The sequence below is a fragment of the Chenopodium album genome, chromosome 21 (genome assembly GCF_948465745.1).
Source record: "Chenopodium album chromosome 21, dcCheAlbu1.1, whole genome shotgun sequence".
NCBI lineage: Eukaryota > Viridiplantae > Streptophyta > Magnoliopsida > Caryophyllales > Amaranthaceae > Chenopodium > Chenopodium album.
The window spans coordinates 3,189,004-3,209,812 of NC_137854.1; the positions used below are offsets into that span (position 1 = coordinate 3,189,004).

General features: G+C 35.7%; 1 protein-coding gene across 1 annotated transcript; it reads left to right on the top strand.

Moving 5' to 3' along the window:
- Positions 1 to 4,203: 4,203 nt before the first annotated feature.
- Positions 4,204 to 11,404, top strand: LOC145601679 (ubiquitin carboxyl-terminal hydrolase 4-like). The gene is made up of 6 exons (XM_081657733.1): positions 4,204 to 4,605; positions 8,633 to 8,749; positions 9,275 to 9,373; positions 9,714 to 9,947; positions 10,306 to 10,487; positions 10,656 to 11,404. The coding sequence occupies exons 1-6, from the start codon at positions 4,489 to 4,491 to the stop codon at positions 11,059 to 11,061; spliced, it is 1,155 nt and encodes a 384-aa protein (XP_081513859.1). The 5' UTR covers positions 4,204 to 4,488; the 3' UTR covers positions 11,062 to 11,404.
- Positions 11,405 to 20,809: the final 9,405 nt, after the last annotated feature.

The window sequence follows — 20,809 nt, forward strand, 5'->3', positions numbered from 1 at the left end:
GAACAAGCTATTTATGTTGTAATAACATAAAGACCTTTAAGATAATTGTTCAACAATTAAAACTTATAATTATGATACACTTATTGAATAGCTCGTAACAACAAGAATTATAAGCATTTTTAACAAAGATTTTGTGCTAGATTGGGGGGTGAAGGGGGGGGGGGATCAAGAGAAGGGTGAACAAGTACTACCTATAATTTTATTTTATATCCAATTTTTAAAATAAAAAAAAAAGGAGAGAGGGAACTACGAGAAGAATAATTAGTAAAAAAAGAGGGAGTTTGGTTAAATAAAGGAAGGAATTGTGAAAGGTAAGCAAGTGTATATCAATAATTTTCAAAGAAAGAGTAAGTAGACAAGGTCAGGGGAAGAGAAACAAAAAAAGAGAGGAGAGCTTTGGGACAATAGAAAGAGTAGGTGAGAATAAAGCACTTTAAGAGATCATTTTTAGTATTTAAAATTAAGATACAACTGTCACAAAGGAGATACATAAATGAGAGAAATTAGGAATGTGAAAATGAAAAAAAGAAAAACAAGGAGGTGGTTCAATGACTATTTTTATAGATTGTAATCAAAGAAGTGATAAAAATTACTTTTTTAAAAAGATTCTAAGATTTTAAAAACCATACAGGTTAAGTGTAAAAATGTTAAGGAATATGGAAAAGGAGAGGAGAACAAGTGAGGGTTGGAGAAGTGGTTTGAATTGAACGCAAGTAAAGATTAACTTTATGAATTTTGTAAAATTATAAAGTAAGGAAGGATGGAGTAATGGAAGGAAGGAGTGAGGAAGAGAGATGTGGTCACTTAATTGCCAATTTTATGTGCTCAAACTCAATATTTGATACTTTGTATAGAAAGAAAATTGATCAATAATATTATAATTAGGAAAAAAAATCAACCTTAATGTAAAATTGTGATAGAGGGGGGGAGAGAGAGAGAGGGGGGGCGGAGGGCGGGGGGGTGATGAGGGAGAAGGAGAGAACATTAAGGGACATGCGAGAGAGCAATAGAGGAGGAGGAATAGAGGTATGTGTTGTTGGAGAAGAATCCAAGTTAGAGAAGGGATGTGGAAGAGAGAGGGGCCGAGAGAAAAAAAAGGGGTCAGGAGAAAGAAAAGGGCCAACGTAAAAAGGGTAGGCCAGGAGAGGAGAGGAGAGGAAAGGAGAAGGCATGTTGGGAGAAGTGAGGAGTCAAGAAAGACGAGAGAGCGGACATGAGAGAGATCAGGAGTGAGAAAAAAGACCCAAAGTGAAAAGCTACAAAAAAGAGACAAAGAAAGTTGAGGAGTTGGGAGAAAAGGAGAGCAATATTAAGAGACTAGGAGAGTGACGACCATGAGAAATCAAAAGAGAAAGAACTAAAGCAATACAGGAAGATAAGGGTTGAGAAAGAAAGATAGGTCGGTAGAAAGAGGGAAGGCCCGAGAGAGAAAGAGATTGAGAGAACAAAAGAAAAAGGGAGATAGAGAGAAGGCCCGAGAGAGAAAGAGATTGAGAGAACAAAAGAAAAACGGAAATAGAGAGAAAAGGGAAAAAAGGGAGAAAGTGTACACTACAACAAAAGTGACATAAGGTAACAACAATTGGTAAAACTTTAAAAGTTATAAGTTTAATCAATAATTGATGTTTATTTTTTAATTATTGAATTTCAATTTTAATTTGGCAAATTGGATGTTGTCAATCTTCCAATCTCCCTAATCGAAACACCCGATCTGCAATCTTCTTATCGCCCCGATCGCACTACTCAGTTCGCTAATCCTCCAATGGCCTTGATCGCACCACCCAATTTGTCATTCCTCCAATTGCCTTGATCACACCACTTAGCTTGTCAATCCTCCAATCGCCCTAATTGCACCACCCAGTTTGTTAATACTCCAATCACCTTGATTGTACCACCCAGTTTGGAAAACCTCCAATCGCCCTGATCTCAACACCCAGTTTACCAAATTTCTCCAATTGCCTTGATTGTACCACCCAATTTGCCAATTCTCACATCCTTTTTATCGCACCACCTAATTTTCCAATCCTCCAAACGCTCTTATCTTAACACCCAATTTGTCAATCTTCTAATCACCCTGATCACAATACCCAGTTTAAATTTACGAGGTGAATGTATGTATAGTGTTACAAAAGAATATAAGCCGTAATATTTGACTCCTAAAGCTGGAATGTCGTGACTCCTGAATATATTTCATTTAGCAACTCAGAATTATCAACCACTAATGCTTAGATGAATAAGTCATGTAAGCCTCAACATAGCTCAACCTTCTATATAAATAAACAATCTATAGCATTTAACGTTAATCAATCAATTTTATTCATAGTCTCCATTAATATTCCTATTGACTATATATTTCATTGACACTTTACTAACCAAGGTTGGTATTGTATTAAGTGAATGTTGACTCAATGTGTAATTGTTACATGAAAATTGAAACACCAATAGATTTGTTGCACAATAAGAAATTGAATTCATTTAATTCAGTCAACACAAACAATTGGTAAAACTTTCAAAGTTATAAGGTTAATCGATAATTGAAGTTTATTTTTCAATCATTAAATTTCAATTTTAATTTGGCAAATTGGATGTTGCCAATCTTCTAATCTCCTTAATCGCAACACTCAACTTACAATCCTCCAATCTCCCTAATCGCACTACTCAACTTTTAAAGTCATTCCTCTAATTGCCTTGATCGCACCACTTAGTTTGCTAATTCTCCAATCTCCCTGATCGCACCAGTTTTTCAATCCTCCAATCACCTTGATTACACCACCCAGTTTGTCAATCCTATAATGGCCCTGATCTCAACACTCAGTTTACAAATCCTCCAATTGCCTTGATTGTACCACATAGTTTGCCAATCCTCACATCCCCATCATTGCACCACCCAGTTTTCCAATCCTCTAAACGCTATGATCATAACACCCAGTTTTCGAATCTTCTAATCTCCTTAATCATAACAACCAATTAAAATTTATGAGAAGAATGTATGTATAGTGTTACAAAAGAATAAAACCCTTTTGATATTTGATTCCTAAAGCTGAAAGGTCTTAGATATTTGACTCCTGAATATATTTCATATGGCAACTCAGAATTATCAATCACTAATGCTTAGATGAATAAGTCATGCTCAACATAGCTCAACCTGCTATATAAATAAACAATTTATAACATTCAACATTAATCAATCAGTTTTAGTCACAGACTTACAATCACCATTAATATTCTTAATGACTATTTCATTGACTCTTAACTAACCTAGGTTGGTATTGTATTAAGTAAATGTTGACTGGAAGTGCAACTGCAACATGTAAGTTGAAACATCAATAAATTTGTTGCATAATAAGAAATTGAATTCATTCAAATTAATAAACACGCCCCAAAATAACATGTTTCCAAACAATACTAATTGTTCACAATATATGTATATATATATATATATATATATATATATATATATATATATATATATATACATATATATATATACATATACATATATATATACATACATATATATATACATACATATATATATACATACATATATATATACATACATATACAATGAAGCCTCTGTCTACAAAACTGTAATTTATAATCGTATAATTTACTAAATCAAATTGTTTAGAGAAATTGGATATATATACACATTATAAAGAATTACATGTTCGATGATTTTTCAAAAATGTTTTAGCACTTATAAATACACATAACTTTATGACAAGTAAACTAATAAAGTAGTGATTAACATAAAATATAAGCTAATTAGATGATAAAAACCAATCAAATATCGCCAAATTGGGGGATCATACGCCATATTAATGATGATGCAAATTGTTGACAAAAACTTTTTGTATGCATATAGCTTTTCCATTTGAGTTAAACTGCTTCAATTTTAGTTGCATCATTAGTTTTGTGCACTTATTTATTAACTATAGCTAAAGTGATCATTATACACTAACCAATCAAAGCAAAGAAAAATCAACAATCAAAATGAGACCAATTACATGAACAGATAAACAACAACTAATTACACACTAATCACCGAAGCGAAATCACCATTGGGGGACCGCGCGCGTAGCGCGCGGGCCAACAACTAGTGTATGTAATTATGCTCAACCATAGGCTATTGGAAAATAGGACTTCTTTTTAATAATACGGAGTATTCGGAAGACTCTTTAACTGAACCCAAAAAAAAAAAAAAAAAAAATCTTAGATTAACGGGATGAGATCTGCAAACTCTATTGTATTTTCATCGTCATTTGCCCAAATCGAAAAAGAATTCTTCTCCATCTAATTAACCTAACATCCAATTCTTTGTTTTTTAAAATTCAGTTTTTTGATTTGGGTATCTAAGAAAATTTCGTATTCCCCTCCAAAAATTGAACCAATTCCCGGCATCTGGAAAATCCCAGAAAAGGCAAACAGGGCACTGAATTGAGGAGAGAAAAAGAAGGGTTTGTTGTTGAATGAAGAGGTGATGTGATGGGTGCAGCGGGTTCCAAGCTTGAGAAAGCTCTTGGTGAACAATTTCCTGAGGGTGAGCGTTATTTCGGTCTCGAGAATTTTGGCAACACTTGTTATTGTAACAGTGTTTTACAGGTTTGGGATTTTTTCTGATTTTTAAATCTATTGAATTCAATTTTTTGATTTGAAATTATGTAAATTTCCTGTTTTTATGTAATGGGTTTGTGAATTTTGGATGTGGGTATCTCATATTGTATCTCAATTTTTGTGGGATTATGGAAGATTTGATTAATTTTCGTACTGGATTTTGTTTGAGGATGGTAGGTTATTAGGTTGATTCAATTTAGGCTGTAAATGATTGTATTATCGAATTCGCCGGTGTTAAGAAGGATGTTTGAGAAGCACATGAGCGAGGATTTAGGGTAGGGTACAGAGGGGATGGTGGAATGCTGGGTTGTATTGGATTTTTAATGCTAAGATAAGATCTATGCAACATTTAGGTTCATTGACTTTTATTGTTTCTTAATTGTGGATTAGGGCTAATGAATGCATTTGAATATTTGGATGTTAATACCTCCTGTGTAAGCAGCCAATTTGAATTCTCAGATTCATTGTGATTTGGTCAAAATAAAAAAAAATACTTCCACTTCCACAGATGTGGTTGTCACATACTCACATTACTTGTATAAACTACGGTTATTACATTATCAATGTCACAACTAATTTCAAACATATTTAAATGACTGTGGCACTTAGTTAGATTTCTACTTGTTATCGGTAGAGACTATGGTGCAGGGAGTGGAATTCAAGATGTAAGTGAGTTCTCTCAGGTGGATATAAAACACTTAGGGTGTTATAGATAGGTGGATATAAAAAGAACATAAAGTAGGAAAATCATGAGTGAAAATCTTAAGATGATGTACATACTACATACATTTGAAGTACATTGTAATTCTATATCAGTTTGATATTATAATGCTGTGAACGAAACTGAATTTAATATGTAGCCATCGGCGCCTAAGTCAAGACTCAAGACATCTAATATTACACATGTTTCACATGTCAATGATAAGCTACATGTATGACAAAGACGAGCAGACCAGCTTATCCATGATCAGCTATCTCACCTATTAGTTTCATCTCTAACACATTGTTTGGATTGAGAGAATTGGAGGGAATGGAAGAGAAGAGAAAAGAAGGGATTCATCCTCCCTTCTTTGGATACCATTTGAATGATTTGATAGGAGGGAAGGGAAGGGAAGGGAAGGGTAATTGAAGGATTCATTTTCTCTTCCTCTTTAAAAAACCAAATCCTTCCAATGCTGGAAAGATTTGGAGGGAAATGTAACCTTACCTTCTCCCCCTCCCCTTCCATTTCTCCCCCTTCCCTTTCTCTTCCACTTTGGTAGTTTAACATACTGTAAGACTACAACTCTGAGACACGCTAGAGTGTACATATACATATTAACAGTTTTGTGACCCTGTTAGAATTTTGGTGAAATCAATACCCTTTTTTGTATTGTTTTTATTGTTCTGTTGAGGGGTCCTTTTTTTGAAATGTGCCCTTTTTTTTATCAGGGGACAGTATCAATGAATCTGTATTCTTAAAGAGGAAAGTACCTGTCTGAATAGTGAAGACTTCTTTTTTTTTAATTTTTTTTTTATATTTTAGACAACGGCGAAATTGATACATTAAAAGAAACTTACATACCCACTACATCTGGTATATATTTCCAGTTCATGGGACACTACACTAGCAGACTTTACTGAGAATCAAGTTCATGACACTGACTCAAAGATGTTAAACTAGAAAAACAAGAACCATTGCTAACACTCGAAACAAACTTTTTACGGTAGGGAGGGGGATCAGAAAAGGGGGGGTTTACATTCTTCCTCTTCTTGCCAATGAGTGACCTGCAACCAGAAATCATGTTAGTAGAAATGATAGGGACAACACTCCTCGGGATCGTCTGGCTTCTCTTCCCTCGTTCCATTGTAGAGACGCTTTCTTTCTAGCTGATTGTCGACTTATCCACCTTGAATTGCCCTTAGACTTGCATTGGAAATGGAGATTGTTGGAGCTAGTAAAAGATAAATTAGGTGAGCCAGTAGTGACTTCCATAGAAGAGTGGAAATTCTGTTTGGGGTATCTCATAACACTTCCCCTTCATCTCATCTATAACCTTCAGCTCCTCTTCTTGGCTTCCTTTGTCTTTTCCAAAACTTAAATTTGAGTTGGCTGCTTCTTCTACTTCTTTTACTGAAGGCTTCACCACCTTTACCACTAGGTAAGAGCCTGACCTTGGGTCAAAATAATGGATGGTTTTCCCACGAATCAACAATTCATAATCCTTCTTGGAAGTTGAGATAATGGAGTCCCGCCTCTGTCGGTTTTGAAACCGAAATTTAGGCTCCGCGAGATCGGCAATATTGCCGTGATTTGGAAGGTCATGACGGTGAGAGCTCATAGGGGGAGGCCCTGGTTGTCACAACTATGAATACCAGATTCAATGAACATGCTGCACTAAGCTAGCAACACCTGTAGTATGGTTCGCTTGCTTTCTACTCGAATGATCTTGCCCACTTACTTCTTCACCATCTCCTTTAGGATTACCCCTTAATTCCTCTGCGCAACCTTTTAAGGGAGGTACTCCAATACCCAATCTAATTGGAGAACCAGAGCCTTCACTCAAAGAGGCATGAGTAGCAAAAGAGTTCCCCTGAGAAGAGGATTTGATTCTTTTTCCATTACTGTTCTCCGACCCATAAATTTCCCTTGCCTTAAGTTTTCCATTTGACTTGAATCTTAATAACTCGTTCATGACTTCGATCTCCCTTAAAATATTCGGGTTTTTGGGATCAGCCCTTGCTGCGCACCTTAGATCCTCCATGGCTTCCTCAAACATCTTCATCCCCTTCCAACTCGGAGCTCTTCTATAGAGCGCTTTCACATTATATGGATCAAATTCCAAAACAAGGGAACATATATCCTTTGCTGGGGTAAACGAATTGATTTTAATTGAACATAGAGCAAGATTAAGATTTAGGGAACTAGCAAGATCACAAAATAAAGTTCCATTCTTCGTACTACCTAACTCAGCAAAACATAACAATTTGGTGGCTCTAACATAATAATTCAAAGCTTTATCAAACAACTGGTTTCTCTCCTCCTTCAACTTTACACACACTGGAAAGATGTCTTCAGGCCCCTCAAATTGCATGATCAGATTCATCACATCATTTACCTCCTCTTCATCCTTACCTTCTTCTAGATGAAACATGATGAGTGCGGCTTGGACACTAGCAGGATCCATTACATCCTCAACAAGACCAAACTAAACCCCCAGACCCTTTGAGAAAGGAGCTCCAACTAAAAGAAACTAAAAAACTCTACAGAAAGAACAGGGGGAGAGACAAAGGAAGAGTAAAAGAAAAAGACTAGAATACATTTGATAATTCTGCCGAAGATAAAGAGGTTGCTCCGGGAGATCGCAAGGTATGCTCGCCGGCGATCGCAGGCTTGGGGTGGCCGCCGGCGAGCTGGGTTTAATGGCGAATTGAACTTCTAGGCAGTAGTTGTTGGTAGGTGGTAGGTGGGAGCTCTTTCCCAGGATTATAGACTTTACCTTCTTTTGGTTTCACACTAATAGAATGAATAGTGAAGACTGTTAAGTTCATTATTCCAGCACTTTGTGTGACTTAGGGCCTGTTCTCTTACGTTGAAATGCAGCTCAGCTCCTAATTTCCTTCTCTTATAAAATATTCAGTTCAGCTCAGCTCAATTCAGTCAATGAGAACAGGCCCTTAGTTAGAATCACCCTTTTTATATATCTTCTTGGTCTTTCAGCTCTTGTTTTCTTGGATAATGGAATATATGTTTCTTTACGGTAGCTTATTTAGTACTTTATGCCAGGGTCTACTGTTTAGAATTCAAATCGCCATGGCAGAATTTTTGTTGATGTTGATGGTTTCAACTGCAATGAAGTAACACGTCCCATATGAAATAGTCTTATCTTTTATTAAATTGATTGAGTTGAAGGCTAATGATTTGACAATTTCTGATCTTAGCTTGGGATTTAAGTACTTTATTAGTTTGAGGTCTGGTTTGGGATGCTTTAGAATGATTGCCAGTTTATTAATGTCTTTTATCTGGCATTTGCAGGCGCTTTATTTTTGTGTTCCATTTCGAGAACAGTTGCTAGAATACTACTCAAATAGCAGCAAAACTGTTGATGCAGAGGAGAATTGCCTGACATGCTTGGCTGACCTTTTTTCTCAGGTAAACACTATACATATCTCTTTTGCTTCCTTTTTTGTCTGGGGATGGGGATGCTTTTTATAAACAACATCATTTCTTTTGTTGTATTATACTTCTGTTTTATGTTTTCTATGTTTGTTTGAAGATTGCTTCCTGCAGCTAAAATGGAGTTAATTCTTTTGAATCTCACAAATGAGTGAATGACACTTCCTTTTCTATATGCTTCCATTATTCTATTTTCCGTTACTACTAATATCACAACTTTTTGATGAAGCTTTCCTTAAATAGTATCTTACGCTTGCTTTCTGTATTACAACATCATTTACCAAACTATGGGCAGTTGTGACAATATACAAGAATTAATTTTACTTTCTGGAAAGCAAGCTGGCCTGTTTAATGAATTTGCCCATTATAATTCTCTGGCATATGGATGTTATCTTTTTATAGGAGTCTTAGTTGCTAGGTTTCATGTTTCTCACACAGTTAAAAAAAAATCTCTCATTGCTAGCTTTTGAGAACCGCTAACAGCAATTCTTTGTATTCTAGATAAGTTCGCAAAAGAAGAAAACAGGGGTCATAGCTCCAAAGCGCTTTGTCCAGAGGTTGAAAAGGCGGAATGAGCTTTTTCGCAGCTACATGCATCAGGTACCCCCTTTATCTGTTTTTTCCTTTCATATGTGCTGTAATTACTACTTCACGCTCCAGAATCATTATTTGTCTCGTATTACATTCTGATTGTTGAATGAGTTAGCTGAAAGATGGTATTGGGAGTGAGATACAATTAAGTAGCTGAATGCTTTGTCTAGGAGTGTGTTTGGAATCTATCTACTGTTTAATATAATCTGACACATTTCTATGTACAATTTGTTGTCATTGAGATCCTTTTTCTTGCTTCAGTGGCTCTAGAAAAACTTTCCACTCATTTGTTGCTATAGTAATATATGAAAAAGAATTATCCTCATTTGATATTTGTTTATCTGTATAGGATGCCCATGAATTCTTGAACTTTTTGCTTAATGAACTCGTTGACATACTGGAGAAAGAAGCTCAGACAGAAGCTGAGAAAGAAGCTGTGATAGAAGCTGGGAAAGAAGCTCAGGCTACAAAAATTGACCAAGCAACTTTACCATCTGATAAAGTTGCAAATGGACCAAAAAATGCTCAGGCCTCTGCCTCTCAGAGAGAACCTTTAGTTACCTGGGTACACAAAAATTTTCAGGTACATTTCTCTAGTACAGTGATAGATAGTGCACATTACAATATTACATCATGCTTTGAGTAGGGTTTAGGTTTTTTTTTTTTCCTCATATTTTAATAAAAGTTTTAAGGTTAAATGAGCAAGTATATCCAAAGAGATTTAGGAAATGTCTGTGAAAGATTACTTACAAATTACACCAGCTACATTCAACTAAAGGCATGGTGATATTTCTGAAGTTATTTCATACGGCTTTCCATACTATGTTTTTTTTTTTTTTTTTTTTTTCTTTTTCTTTTTTTCTTTCATTGCTGTACAACCTCTTCCCCTAAAGGTTGTTTTGATATATACCTGAAAAGTCATTTCTGACCTATTGAATCAGGGAATTCTTACGAACGAGACAAGATGCTTACGATGTGAGACTGTCACAGCGAGGGATGAAACCTTTTTTGACCTGAGCCTTGATATTGAGCAGAATAGTTCAATTACAAGCTGTCTAAAAAATTTTAGTTCAACCGAAACTTTGAATGCCGAGGACAAATTTTTTTGTGACAAATGTTGCAGGTTATTAATTATTTGTCATCTTGTTGCTTTTTTTCCCGGGTGCCACTTTCAAGTCTTAGTTGGATTTAATTTGAAACATGTCTGCCTTTGATTATTTTTAATTTGAAATATGCCTGCCTTTGATTATTAGTTTTATTAGAAGCTAATCCATGATAAATGATGGGGCAGTTTGCAGGAAGCACAAAAGAGGATGAAGATTAAAAGGCCACCCCACATCCTAGTTATCCATTTGAAGAGGTTCAAGTACATTGAACAGTTGAGTCGCTACAAGAAACTATCCTACCGTGTGGTATTCCCTCTTGAGCTAAAACTGAGCGATACTGTAGAAGATTCAGATAGAGAATACTCGTTGTTTGCTGTTATTGTCCATGTGGGTAGTGGCCCTAATCATGGACACTATGTTAGCCTTGTCAAAAGTCATAATCACTGGTTATTCTTCGACGATGAGAATGTGGAAATGATTGATGAGTCTGCTGTCCAGACATTCTTTGGGTCAGCCCAGGAGTACTCTAGTAACACAGACCATGGGTACATTTTGTTTTACGAGTCCCTTGGTCAAAGTAACATTAGCTAGGCACGATTACCATTTAATAGGAGAATATTTTTGTTTACAAATTTTTGATATTTTTTCAAATCCTTTGTTTCTACTTCTTCTCTTCTACCATTGGGATTAGGGTGTCATTGGTTAGGTTGTGGAAATGTATACTGCTTAGGTGGTTGGCTTTTACTGGGCTTGTACAGGTGGACGTAGGAACATTGAAGACGCTCTTTTGAGTGAATAGAAAATATCAGTGTATATTGATGGTGGAATATCCTTCCACAATTTTTGTTTGCCCTTATTGTTTGGACGATAAGGTGTATGAGACCTTTCGCCAACGTTTCCATAGCAATCTAACTATCTTTTGTTTACTTTAGAATATGGAGTATAAGAATAGGTTGTCTGATACTTTGCGTATAAATTTCTGATGCTACTAAGATATAGCTAAAGTTTTCTGTCACTTGTTAGTATAATGGTAATTTTTCAAGCTTTTTACAAGTTAACTGATTTGAACAATTATTGGATTTAGTCATAAAGACCTTTTGCTTTTGGCTGGATTATGCACAGGAATAAATTAGACTAGCCATTGTGGCGATAAACGCAATGAGACTAGCCATAGTGGCGATAAACGCAATGACAAATGATAGTTTAATTGACATCATTTTTCTGAATGGCAAGAATTAGAGAAATAATTTGCTTATATATACTCCACAGAGATATCTTAGCAAGTACAACTACAAAAAGCAATGTAATTTTCAGAAACGTTGAATTTCTAATAATAATTCAGTGTTTTTACATAGTATATATAGTCTTTCAATGGGAGACTATTTAGTATTTACTCGTATTTAAAGGATGCAAAAATAATAATTAGTCAATATTCGTATAATACTAGAGCTGTCAATTCGGTTATTCAAGTCGGGTTTGGGTCGGGTCAAATTAGGTTTCAGGTTAAATCAGGATCAGGTTATGTCGGGTCAATCTAGCTTTAGATCAGTTTCAGGTTCAGGTTGGGTAAATTTCATTTCAAATTATAACGGGTCCTTCACATTTTTGAATATAGGTCGGGTTCAATTGGAGTTAGAATCAGATCGGGTTTAATTTCAGGTTTGGGTTGTGTTGAGTCGGGTTTGGATGGGCTAACAAGATGGCACATTCGGGTTCGGGTTAGTGTTGAGTCGGGTTCTGGTTCAAGTTCAATTCTAATAAATATCGATGTTGTAACACCCAGTCTAAAACAGAAGGCGAGACGTTAGCGGAAATAACGTCGAGACGGTGATGTCACTCTAAAGGTTACGAAAAACTAAAGGAAATAAATAAATAACAAAAAAAAATAAATAAATAAAAAATAATAAAGAGAAAGAAATCCCAAAAGATCAAATAAAACTTTCAACGAGGCAGAACAACCTCAAATTCGACTATCTCATAAAGAGAGGTAAAGACATCAAAAGATAGTCGATAAAGCTACTAGGGAACAAACTAAACACTCTGCTCTCAGCCCCAGACTCAACAAACGCTACTGTTCACCTGCAATTAACATTTAGGTTCCACAATCAGTGGGGAGTAACTAGCAGTTCTCCCAAAACTTGTAGAAACACAAAGCTAAGCATAGTATAAAGCATAGAAGCATACATATAAATAATACAATATATATACATGTCAAACAACTTCATAATATAGACAAGATAAATATGATAAGACACATAGATAGAAATACCAGTCAAAACATGCAACGTGATTACAATACAAAAAATATAACGAACATGTATTTTGAACAAAGTAAAATATATTGCCACATAATTACAGCGTAAGGATAAATAACACCCAAAACACATCAATAAACTCATAAAAACAATAATTAACACTTTTTAAAGATTCTTTAAAAAGATTAAGAAAAATTCATGACTAAGACCTTCTCAAAAGTGTAATAATTTTGAAATAGAGGATTTTAACTTTTCGAAAACTGATCCATAGTGAGGCAAGCATATAAAATATGAACGCCGGTGAAATCCGCAGCCCACCATCAAAGGTTTGTCAGGGCGAACCTACAGACGATTCCGCAGCCGTCTGCGTCTGAGAATGGCCAAACTCCCAGTTTTCCTACTCGAATTCCGCAGCCCGAGTAGTTCCGGACGACAACAATTAACCTAGAAAATTACATCTCGAATTCCGCAGCTTATGTTGGCATGTTCCAACCATTGAATTCCGCAACCCAATGGTTGTCTTACACTCACGAATCATATAAAGAGTAAAAATACTTCTTCAAAATCATCCAAACACATTTTAGGGATCATCAACCCTAATTTAAAATACTGCAGGTCTTTACTTCTAAGACCAAGATTCAATATAAATCCTTCAAAAGAGTTTAACTTCAAAATTCTTCAAAATATACAAAATCATTTATAAATCATAACAAGGTGTCACTCTTATTGTCTGGATTTGGGTACGAAGCTAATTATAACAAAATATCACAATACACTCCGTACACAACCCTTGGCAAAGCGGTGCTAAAAACAGTGTTATTCTACTTTAAAGCACAACGATGTCGACAACTTACTTGACACTTTAAAACCACTTTAATATAGCACAAGAATAAATTATATACAATGTATTAATTAAGAAAATCAAACTCTAGGTCACTAGAATGCATGATTTAAAAATTAATATTCACAATTACATCATGCAAAATGATAAAATCAACTATGACATATTAAACCACATATTAGACAATATATACATACAAGATAGGCTTAACTCATTACTATAACATGTTAAAAACAAGATGACAATGCAGCAGCCCCTAATTAGAACTACAGCAACATAATCACATGTTTAGACCACTTAAAAGCCATCTAAACTCAAATTTAAATCTAGCCCATTATCATACAACATCACAAAACATACTAGGACATAATAGGCGTGAATTTAAGTATGATAACTAGGCAACCAAACATGTAAAACCACCTTAACCGCATGAGAAAAGAAATACTTCCAACTTGTGTTTTCACATACTTATTCATGTTTGAGATTGTTTAATCATGCCAATAGCCAAAGTAAACCCATGTACAACAAGTTCATGAGATACCCAATATACTTCATCATGAGTTAATCAAGGAATCAAAGCAAAAACCTTCTAAAATTGGTCACTAAACTCACGACATACACAAGCTGGCAGCAGCACAGTACACTAAAAATTAGGCACAAAAACCACACTAAACTTGCCAAAAACATGATATACTTATTTGGGGATATACCTAACATGAATCTATACCATTTTAGGCACAAAAACAAACTAAATCAAGGCAAAATAAGGATGTAAACCCACTGCACATCTACAGCAATTACAACAGCATATTCATGAACATTATAGTACATATCATTCTTGAAAACCCCTAGAAAACACAACAATAATTAATGGTACCAAACCTCAATACATAGACTACTTCTAGGCATGATAATCTAGCATAAAAACCAGAAATATACAAGAATGTAATACACTCATTCCTCACGCATAAAACAGCAAATGAACATGAGATAAACTACGTACAACAATTTCTAACCTAATCAACTCTAACTTGCACCTAGCCTTAACCTATCCTAGCCATGATTTCTAAAGCTTGGAATAGTGCTAGTTACCTCTTATATGAAGGCCATAAAAATCAGATTAAAGTGCAGCAAGGGTTGCTCATCAAAACGCCCCAAACGAAGCTCCATTCACCCCCTTGTCTTGATGTTCTTGAGTACAATTGAGTGCTCGAATTTGCGAGGAAAAGCAGCAGCAAGTTAACCACGAAAATCACCATGTTTGAGCCTTGAGATCACACCAAAATTTTGAAGGAAAGAAGGACAGAAACAGAAGAGATGCAAGCAGCGAAAAGAACGCTCAATCATCTTGCTTTGTACGTTTAAAAGAGAGGAAGAAGAAGGGTCTTGGACAGCCACTTAAAGAGGAGTAAAGGGGGTTTTATTACATGAGTAATTAGGGAGTTTAGGCTTTACAAACTGATAAATAATCAGCCTTAAGGCTGCCGTGAAAAGGGAGAGAATTTGGGCTTCAAATGAGCTTCACATAACCCTAACTTAAGCTACACTTATGGGCTTGATTGAATGATTAATTTAGGCTTAAGAATGAGATTAGGAAAGCTTCTTATCTTAATCTATTTATTCATGAAAGTTTTAAGGGAAAAACCCGACCCATAGATAAATGCTAGTTGGCTCGAAACTAGACTAGAAAAGGAATGTAGCGGAAGGCATTTTAAAACGCGTTCAAAAACAACAATATAGATTATAATATTGATATCTCAATAACATCAATAATAATAGTGAAAATAATAATTTAAATTACAATACAGAAAATATATATATATATAGTTCATATGTAACGAAAAGCGACATAAAAGATGAAATGCGAAACCAATAATATTATCCATTTATAATGACCTACATAATTAAAGGACATTATAATGAGTTTTATAAATATAAAATAAAGAATAGTTTATAAACAATATCAATTCGATAAACGAGTTGACGGAATCACCCAATACCACCTTACTTATCGATATTGATACAATTGAACGTAAAACGTCTTAAAAACCCTAAAATCATTTTATACATATAGAATTGACACTTTAGTCAAGGAATCACCCATGATGACCTGTATCAATTTTAATAGGTAAAATATCTAAATTGACACTTAAACTTAAGAAATCACCCTTTAAAGCTAATATCAATTCAGATAAGTTAAATATAGTTTGAAATGATTAAACTCAAATATAGAACCCTTTTAAATAATACCTTTCAAACGTTTTGTCAAAATACTATAATTAGAGTCTAAAAAGGTTGGGATGACCTTTAAAACAAAGAACGGTCTGAATAATTACATTAACAATTTGATTTAGAAATTGAGATTTAAATTAGAAATTTGGCTTCATAGGTTGAAACACACATAAAATAATGGTTCGAAAATACGGGGTGTTACAGATGTGGCCAAATTAAACTATATAATTACGCCTTTCATCATTTGATCAAGCATCATCAAGATTTTATTAAACCTATTCACGAATAATAGAGAACAAAAGTTATATAAGCTGAACAAAAGATTTTATTAAATTGGATTGAGGGTTTACATAATTATACCAGTATATAAGCTGAATAAAAGGTATATAAAATTTTACTAAACATTCCATGACTCGGGTTCATGTTTAAATTGAGTCGGGTACTAGTTAAGGTTCGGATTATTTTCGGTTGACGGTTACTATCAGGTCGGGGACAGGTTTTGGTTCAGATAATAAAGTATTGGATCAAATGAGTTTTCGGTTAAGATCAGGCCAGGTTACAGGTCATTAGTTTAACCCCAGTGTTCGAGTACAGGCTGAGTTCAGATCTTTGTCCGTTAAGGTCGGGTTCTCGGATCGGGTCAGTTTTTGACACCTCTATCTAAAATCCACACTTTTTGAGGAAATTTTGAGGTTTCGGGGCTCTGTGGCAAAAAGTGTTGATCCTAAAAGATATATCTCGGGGTCATATAATGCCATTTGAAACCATATACGATTATTATATGTTGTCATAAATGTACGTGGTAGGCTTGAGATTACGAAATTAATGCAAGTTACGAACGGGTAAAATGACCATTTAAGGGCATATTGGATGGTTCCACCGACCCAATTGGACACCCGAAGAGTATTAGAGACCATGGTAAGCATCTCGACAATTTTTATTTTCGGGCAAAATAAGGTCAAAAAATTACAAAATTGAAGGCTATAATCCAAGCTTTTTGAGGAAATTTTGAGGTTTTGGGGCCCGGTAGCAAAAAGCCTAAAGACCCTAAGTGATACATCTCGGGGTCATATTATAATATCGTTTGAAACCATATATTATCATTATATGTTGTCATAAACGTCCGTGGTAAGCTTGAGTTTACGAAATCGGTACAAGTTGCAAACGGGTAAAATGACCGCTTCAGGACATATTGGATGTTTCCACCGACCCAATTGGACTCCCGAAGGATAATAGAGACCATGGAAAACATCCCAACAATTTTTATTTTCGGGCGAAAAAAGGTCAAAAAAATACAAAATCGAAGGCTATAATCCACGCTTTTTGAAGAAATTTTGAGGTTTTGGGGCCCGGTGGTGAAAAGTGTTGAAACCCCAGGGGATATATCTCGGTGTCATATAATGTTGTTTGAAACCATATATGATCAATATATGTTGTCATAAACGTCCGTGGTAGACTTGAGTTTACAAAAGCACTACAAGTTGTGAACGGGTAAAAAGACCGTTTAAAGGCATATTTGATGGTTCCACCGTTCCAATTGGACCTCCGGAGGGTATTAAGGACCATGGTAAACATCTCGGAAATTTTTATTTCCGGGCGGAAAAATGTCAAAAAATTAAAAAATTGAAGGCTATCCACGCTTTTTGAGGAATTTTGAGGTTTCAGGGCCCAATTACGAAAAGCCTTGAAACCCTATGGGATACATCTATCTTGAAATCATAAAATACTGTCTGAAACCACATATAGTGATTATATGTTGTCATAAACATCCGTGGTAGGCTTGAGTTTACGAAATTACTACAATGTAAAACGACCGTTTAAGGGCATAATGGATGGTTTCACCGTCCCAATTGGACTTCCAGAGCGTATTAGGGACCATGGTATACATCTCGGCATTTTTTATTTCTGGGTGAAAAAAGGTCAAAAAATTACAAAATTGAAGGCTTTAATCCACGCTTTTTGAGGAATTTTGAGGTTTCGGGGCCTAGTGGCAAAATCCTTAAGACCTTAAGGGATACATCTCGGGGTCATATATTTCCGTTTGAAACCACATATGATCATTAAATGTTGTCAGAAACGTCCGTGGTATGCTTGAGTTTACGAAATCACTACAAGTTATGAACGGGTAAAATGACCGTATAAGGGCATAATGGATGGTTCCACCGACTCAATTGTACTCTCGGAGGGTATTAGAGACCATGATACACATCTCGAAAATTTTAATTTTCAGGCGAAAAAGTTCAAAAAATTACAAAATTGAAGGCTAATCCACGTTTTTTATGGAAATTTTTAGGTTTTGAGGCCCGGTGGCAAAAATCCTTGAAACCCTAAAAGATACATCTCAGGGTCATATAGTTCTGTTTGAAACCACATATGTTCAATATATGCTGTCATAAACGTCCGTTGTAGGCTGGAGTTTACAAAATCACTACAAGTTGTGAACGGGTAAAATAGCCGTTTAACGGCATATTTGATGGTTCCACCGTTCCAATTGGACTTCCGGTGGGTATTAAGGACCATGATAGAAATCTCGGCAATTTTTATTTTTGGGCGAAAAAAGGTCACAAAATAAAAAAAAATTTGAAGGCTATAATCTATGTTTTTTGAGGAATTTTCAAGTTTCGGGGCCTGGTTACGAAAAGCCTTGAAACCCTAAGGGATACATCTCGAAGTCATATAATGACGTTGGAAACCACATATGATCATATGCTGTCATAAACATCCGTGGTAGGCTTGAGTTTACGAACTCACTACAAGTTGTGAACGGGTAAAATGACCGTGTAAGGGCATATTGGATGGTTCCACCGACCCAATTTCACACCCGGAGGATATTAGGGACCATTGTAAACATGTCGGCAATTTTTATTTCTGGGCAAAAAAAGGTCAAAAATTACAAAATTGAAGATTATAATCTATGCTTTTTGAGGAATTTTGAGGTTTCAGGGCCCGATGGCGAAAAGCCTTGAGACCGTAAGGGATACATCTCGGGGTCATATAATTCCATTTGATAGCACATATGATCAATATATGTTATCATAAACGTCTGTGGTAGGCTTGAGTTTACGAAATCACTGCAAGTTGTGAATAGGTAAAAAGACCGTTTAACGGCTTATTGGATGGTTTTATCGTCCCTATTGGACTTCCGGAGGGTATTAGGGACCATGGTAAACATATCGATAATTTTTATTTTCAGGCAAAAAAAGGTCAAAAAATTAAAGGCTATAATCCACGCTTTTTGAGGAATTTTGAGGTTTCGGGGCCTGGTTACGAAAAGCCATGAAACCCGAAAGGATACATCTCGAAGTCATATAATGCCGTTTGAAACCACATATGATCATTATATGTTGTCATAAACATTCGTGGTAGTCTTGAGTTAACTAAATCACTCCAAGTTGTGAACGGGTAAAATGACCGTTTAAGGGCATATTGGATGGTTCCACCGACCCAATTTGACTGTCGGAGGATATTAGGGACTATGGTAAACATCTCGACAATTTTTATTTCCGAGCGAAAAAAGGTCAAAAAATTACAAAATTGAACGCTATATATAATCCACGCTTTTTGAGGAATTTTGAGGTTTCAGGGCCCAGTGGCGAATGCCTTGAGACCTTAAGGGATACATCTCGGGGTCATGTAGTTCCGTTTGAAACCACATATGATCATTACATTTTGTCATTCCGTGATACGCTTGAGTTTATGTAATCACTACAAGTTGTGAATGGGTAAAATGACCATTTAAGGGCACATTGGTTGGTTCCACCGACCCAATTGTATTCCTGGAGGGTATTAGGAACGATGGTAAACGTCTCGGCAATTTTTATTTACGGGCGTAAAAAGGTCAAAAAATTACAAAATTGAAGGCTATAATCCACGCTTTTTAAGGAAATTTTTAAGTTTTGGGTCCCGGTGGCGAAAAGCCTTGAGACCCTAAGGGATATATCTCGGAGTCATATAATTCCGTTTGAAACCACATATGATCAATATATGTTGTCAAAAACGTTCGTGGTAGGCTTGAGTTTACGAAATCACTACAAGTTGTGAACGGGTAAAAAGACCGTTTAAGGGCATATTTAATGGTTCTACCGTCCCTATTGGACTTCCGGAGGGTATTTGGGGCCATGGTTAACATCTCGGCAATTTTTATTTTCAGGCTAAAAAAGGTAAAAAAATTAAAAAAAATTGAAGGCTATAATCCACGCTTTTTGAGGAACTTTGAGGTTTCGGGGCCCGGTTACGAAAAACCTTGAAACCCGAAAGGATACATCTCGAAGTCATATAATGCCGTTTGAAACCACATATGATCATTACATGTTGTCATAAACGTCCGTGATACACTTGAGTTTACGTAATCACTACAAGTTGTGAATGGGTAAAATGACCGTTTAAGGGCACATTGGATGGTTCCACCTACCCAATTGTATTCCCGGAGGGTATTAGGGACCATGGTAAACGTCTCGGAAATTTATATTTACGGGCGAAAAAAGGTCAAAAAATTACAAAACTGAAGGCTATAATCCACGCTTTTTAAGGAAATTTTTAGGTTTTGGGCCCCGGTGGCGAAAAGCCTTGAGATGCTAAGGGATACATCTCAGAGCCATATAATTCCGTTTGAAACCACATATGATCAATATATGTTGTAAAAAACGTTCGTGGTAGGCTTGAGTTTACGAAATCACAAGTTGTGAACGGGTAAAAAGACCGTTTAAGGGCATATTTGATGGTTCTACCGTCCCTATTGGACTTCCGGAGGGTATTTGAGACCATGGTTAACATCTCGGCAATTTTTATTTTCGGGCGAAAAAATTTCAAAAAATTAAAAAATTGAAGGCTATAATCCACGCTTTTTGAGGGTTCGGGGCCCGGTTACGAAAAGCCTTGAAACCCGAAAGGATACATCTCGAAGTCATATAATGCTGTTTGAAACCACATATGATCATTATATGTTGTCATAAACATCCGTGGTAGTCTTGAGTTAACTAAATCACTCCAAGTTGTGAACGGGTAAAATGAG

Bases quoted from the DNA above. Each gene is read 5' to 3' on its own strand.
- LOC145601679 (XM_081657733.1), top strand. From the start codon at position 4,489: ATGGGTGCAGCGGGTTCCAAGCTTGAGAAAGCTCTTGGTGAACAATTT. The intron at 9,948-10,305 runs GTACATTTCTCT...CTATTGAATCAG, and splicing joins GGGTACACAAAAATTTTCAG to GGAATTCTTACGAACGAGAC. The intron at 10,488-10,655 runs GTTATTAATTAT...ATGATGGGGCAG, and splicing joins TTTTGTGACAAATGTTGCAG to TTTGCAGGAAGCACAAAAGA.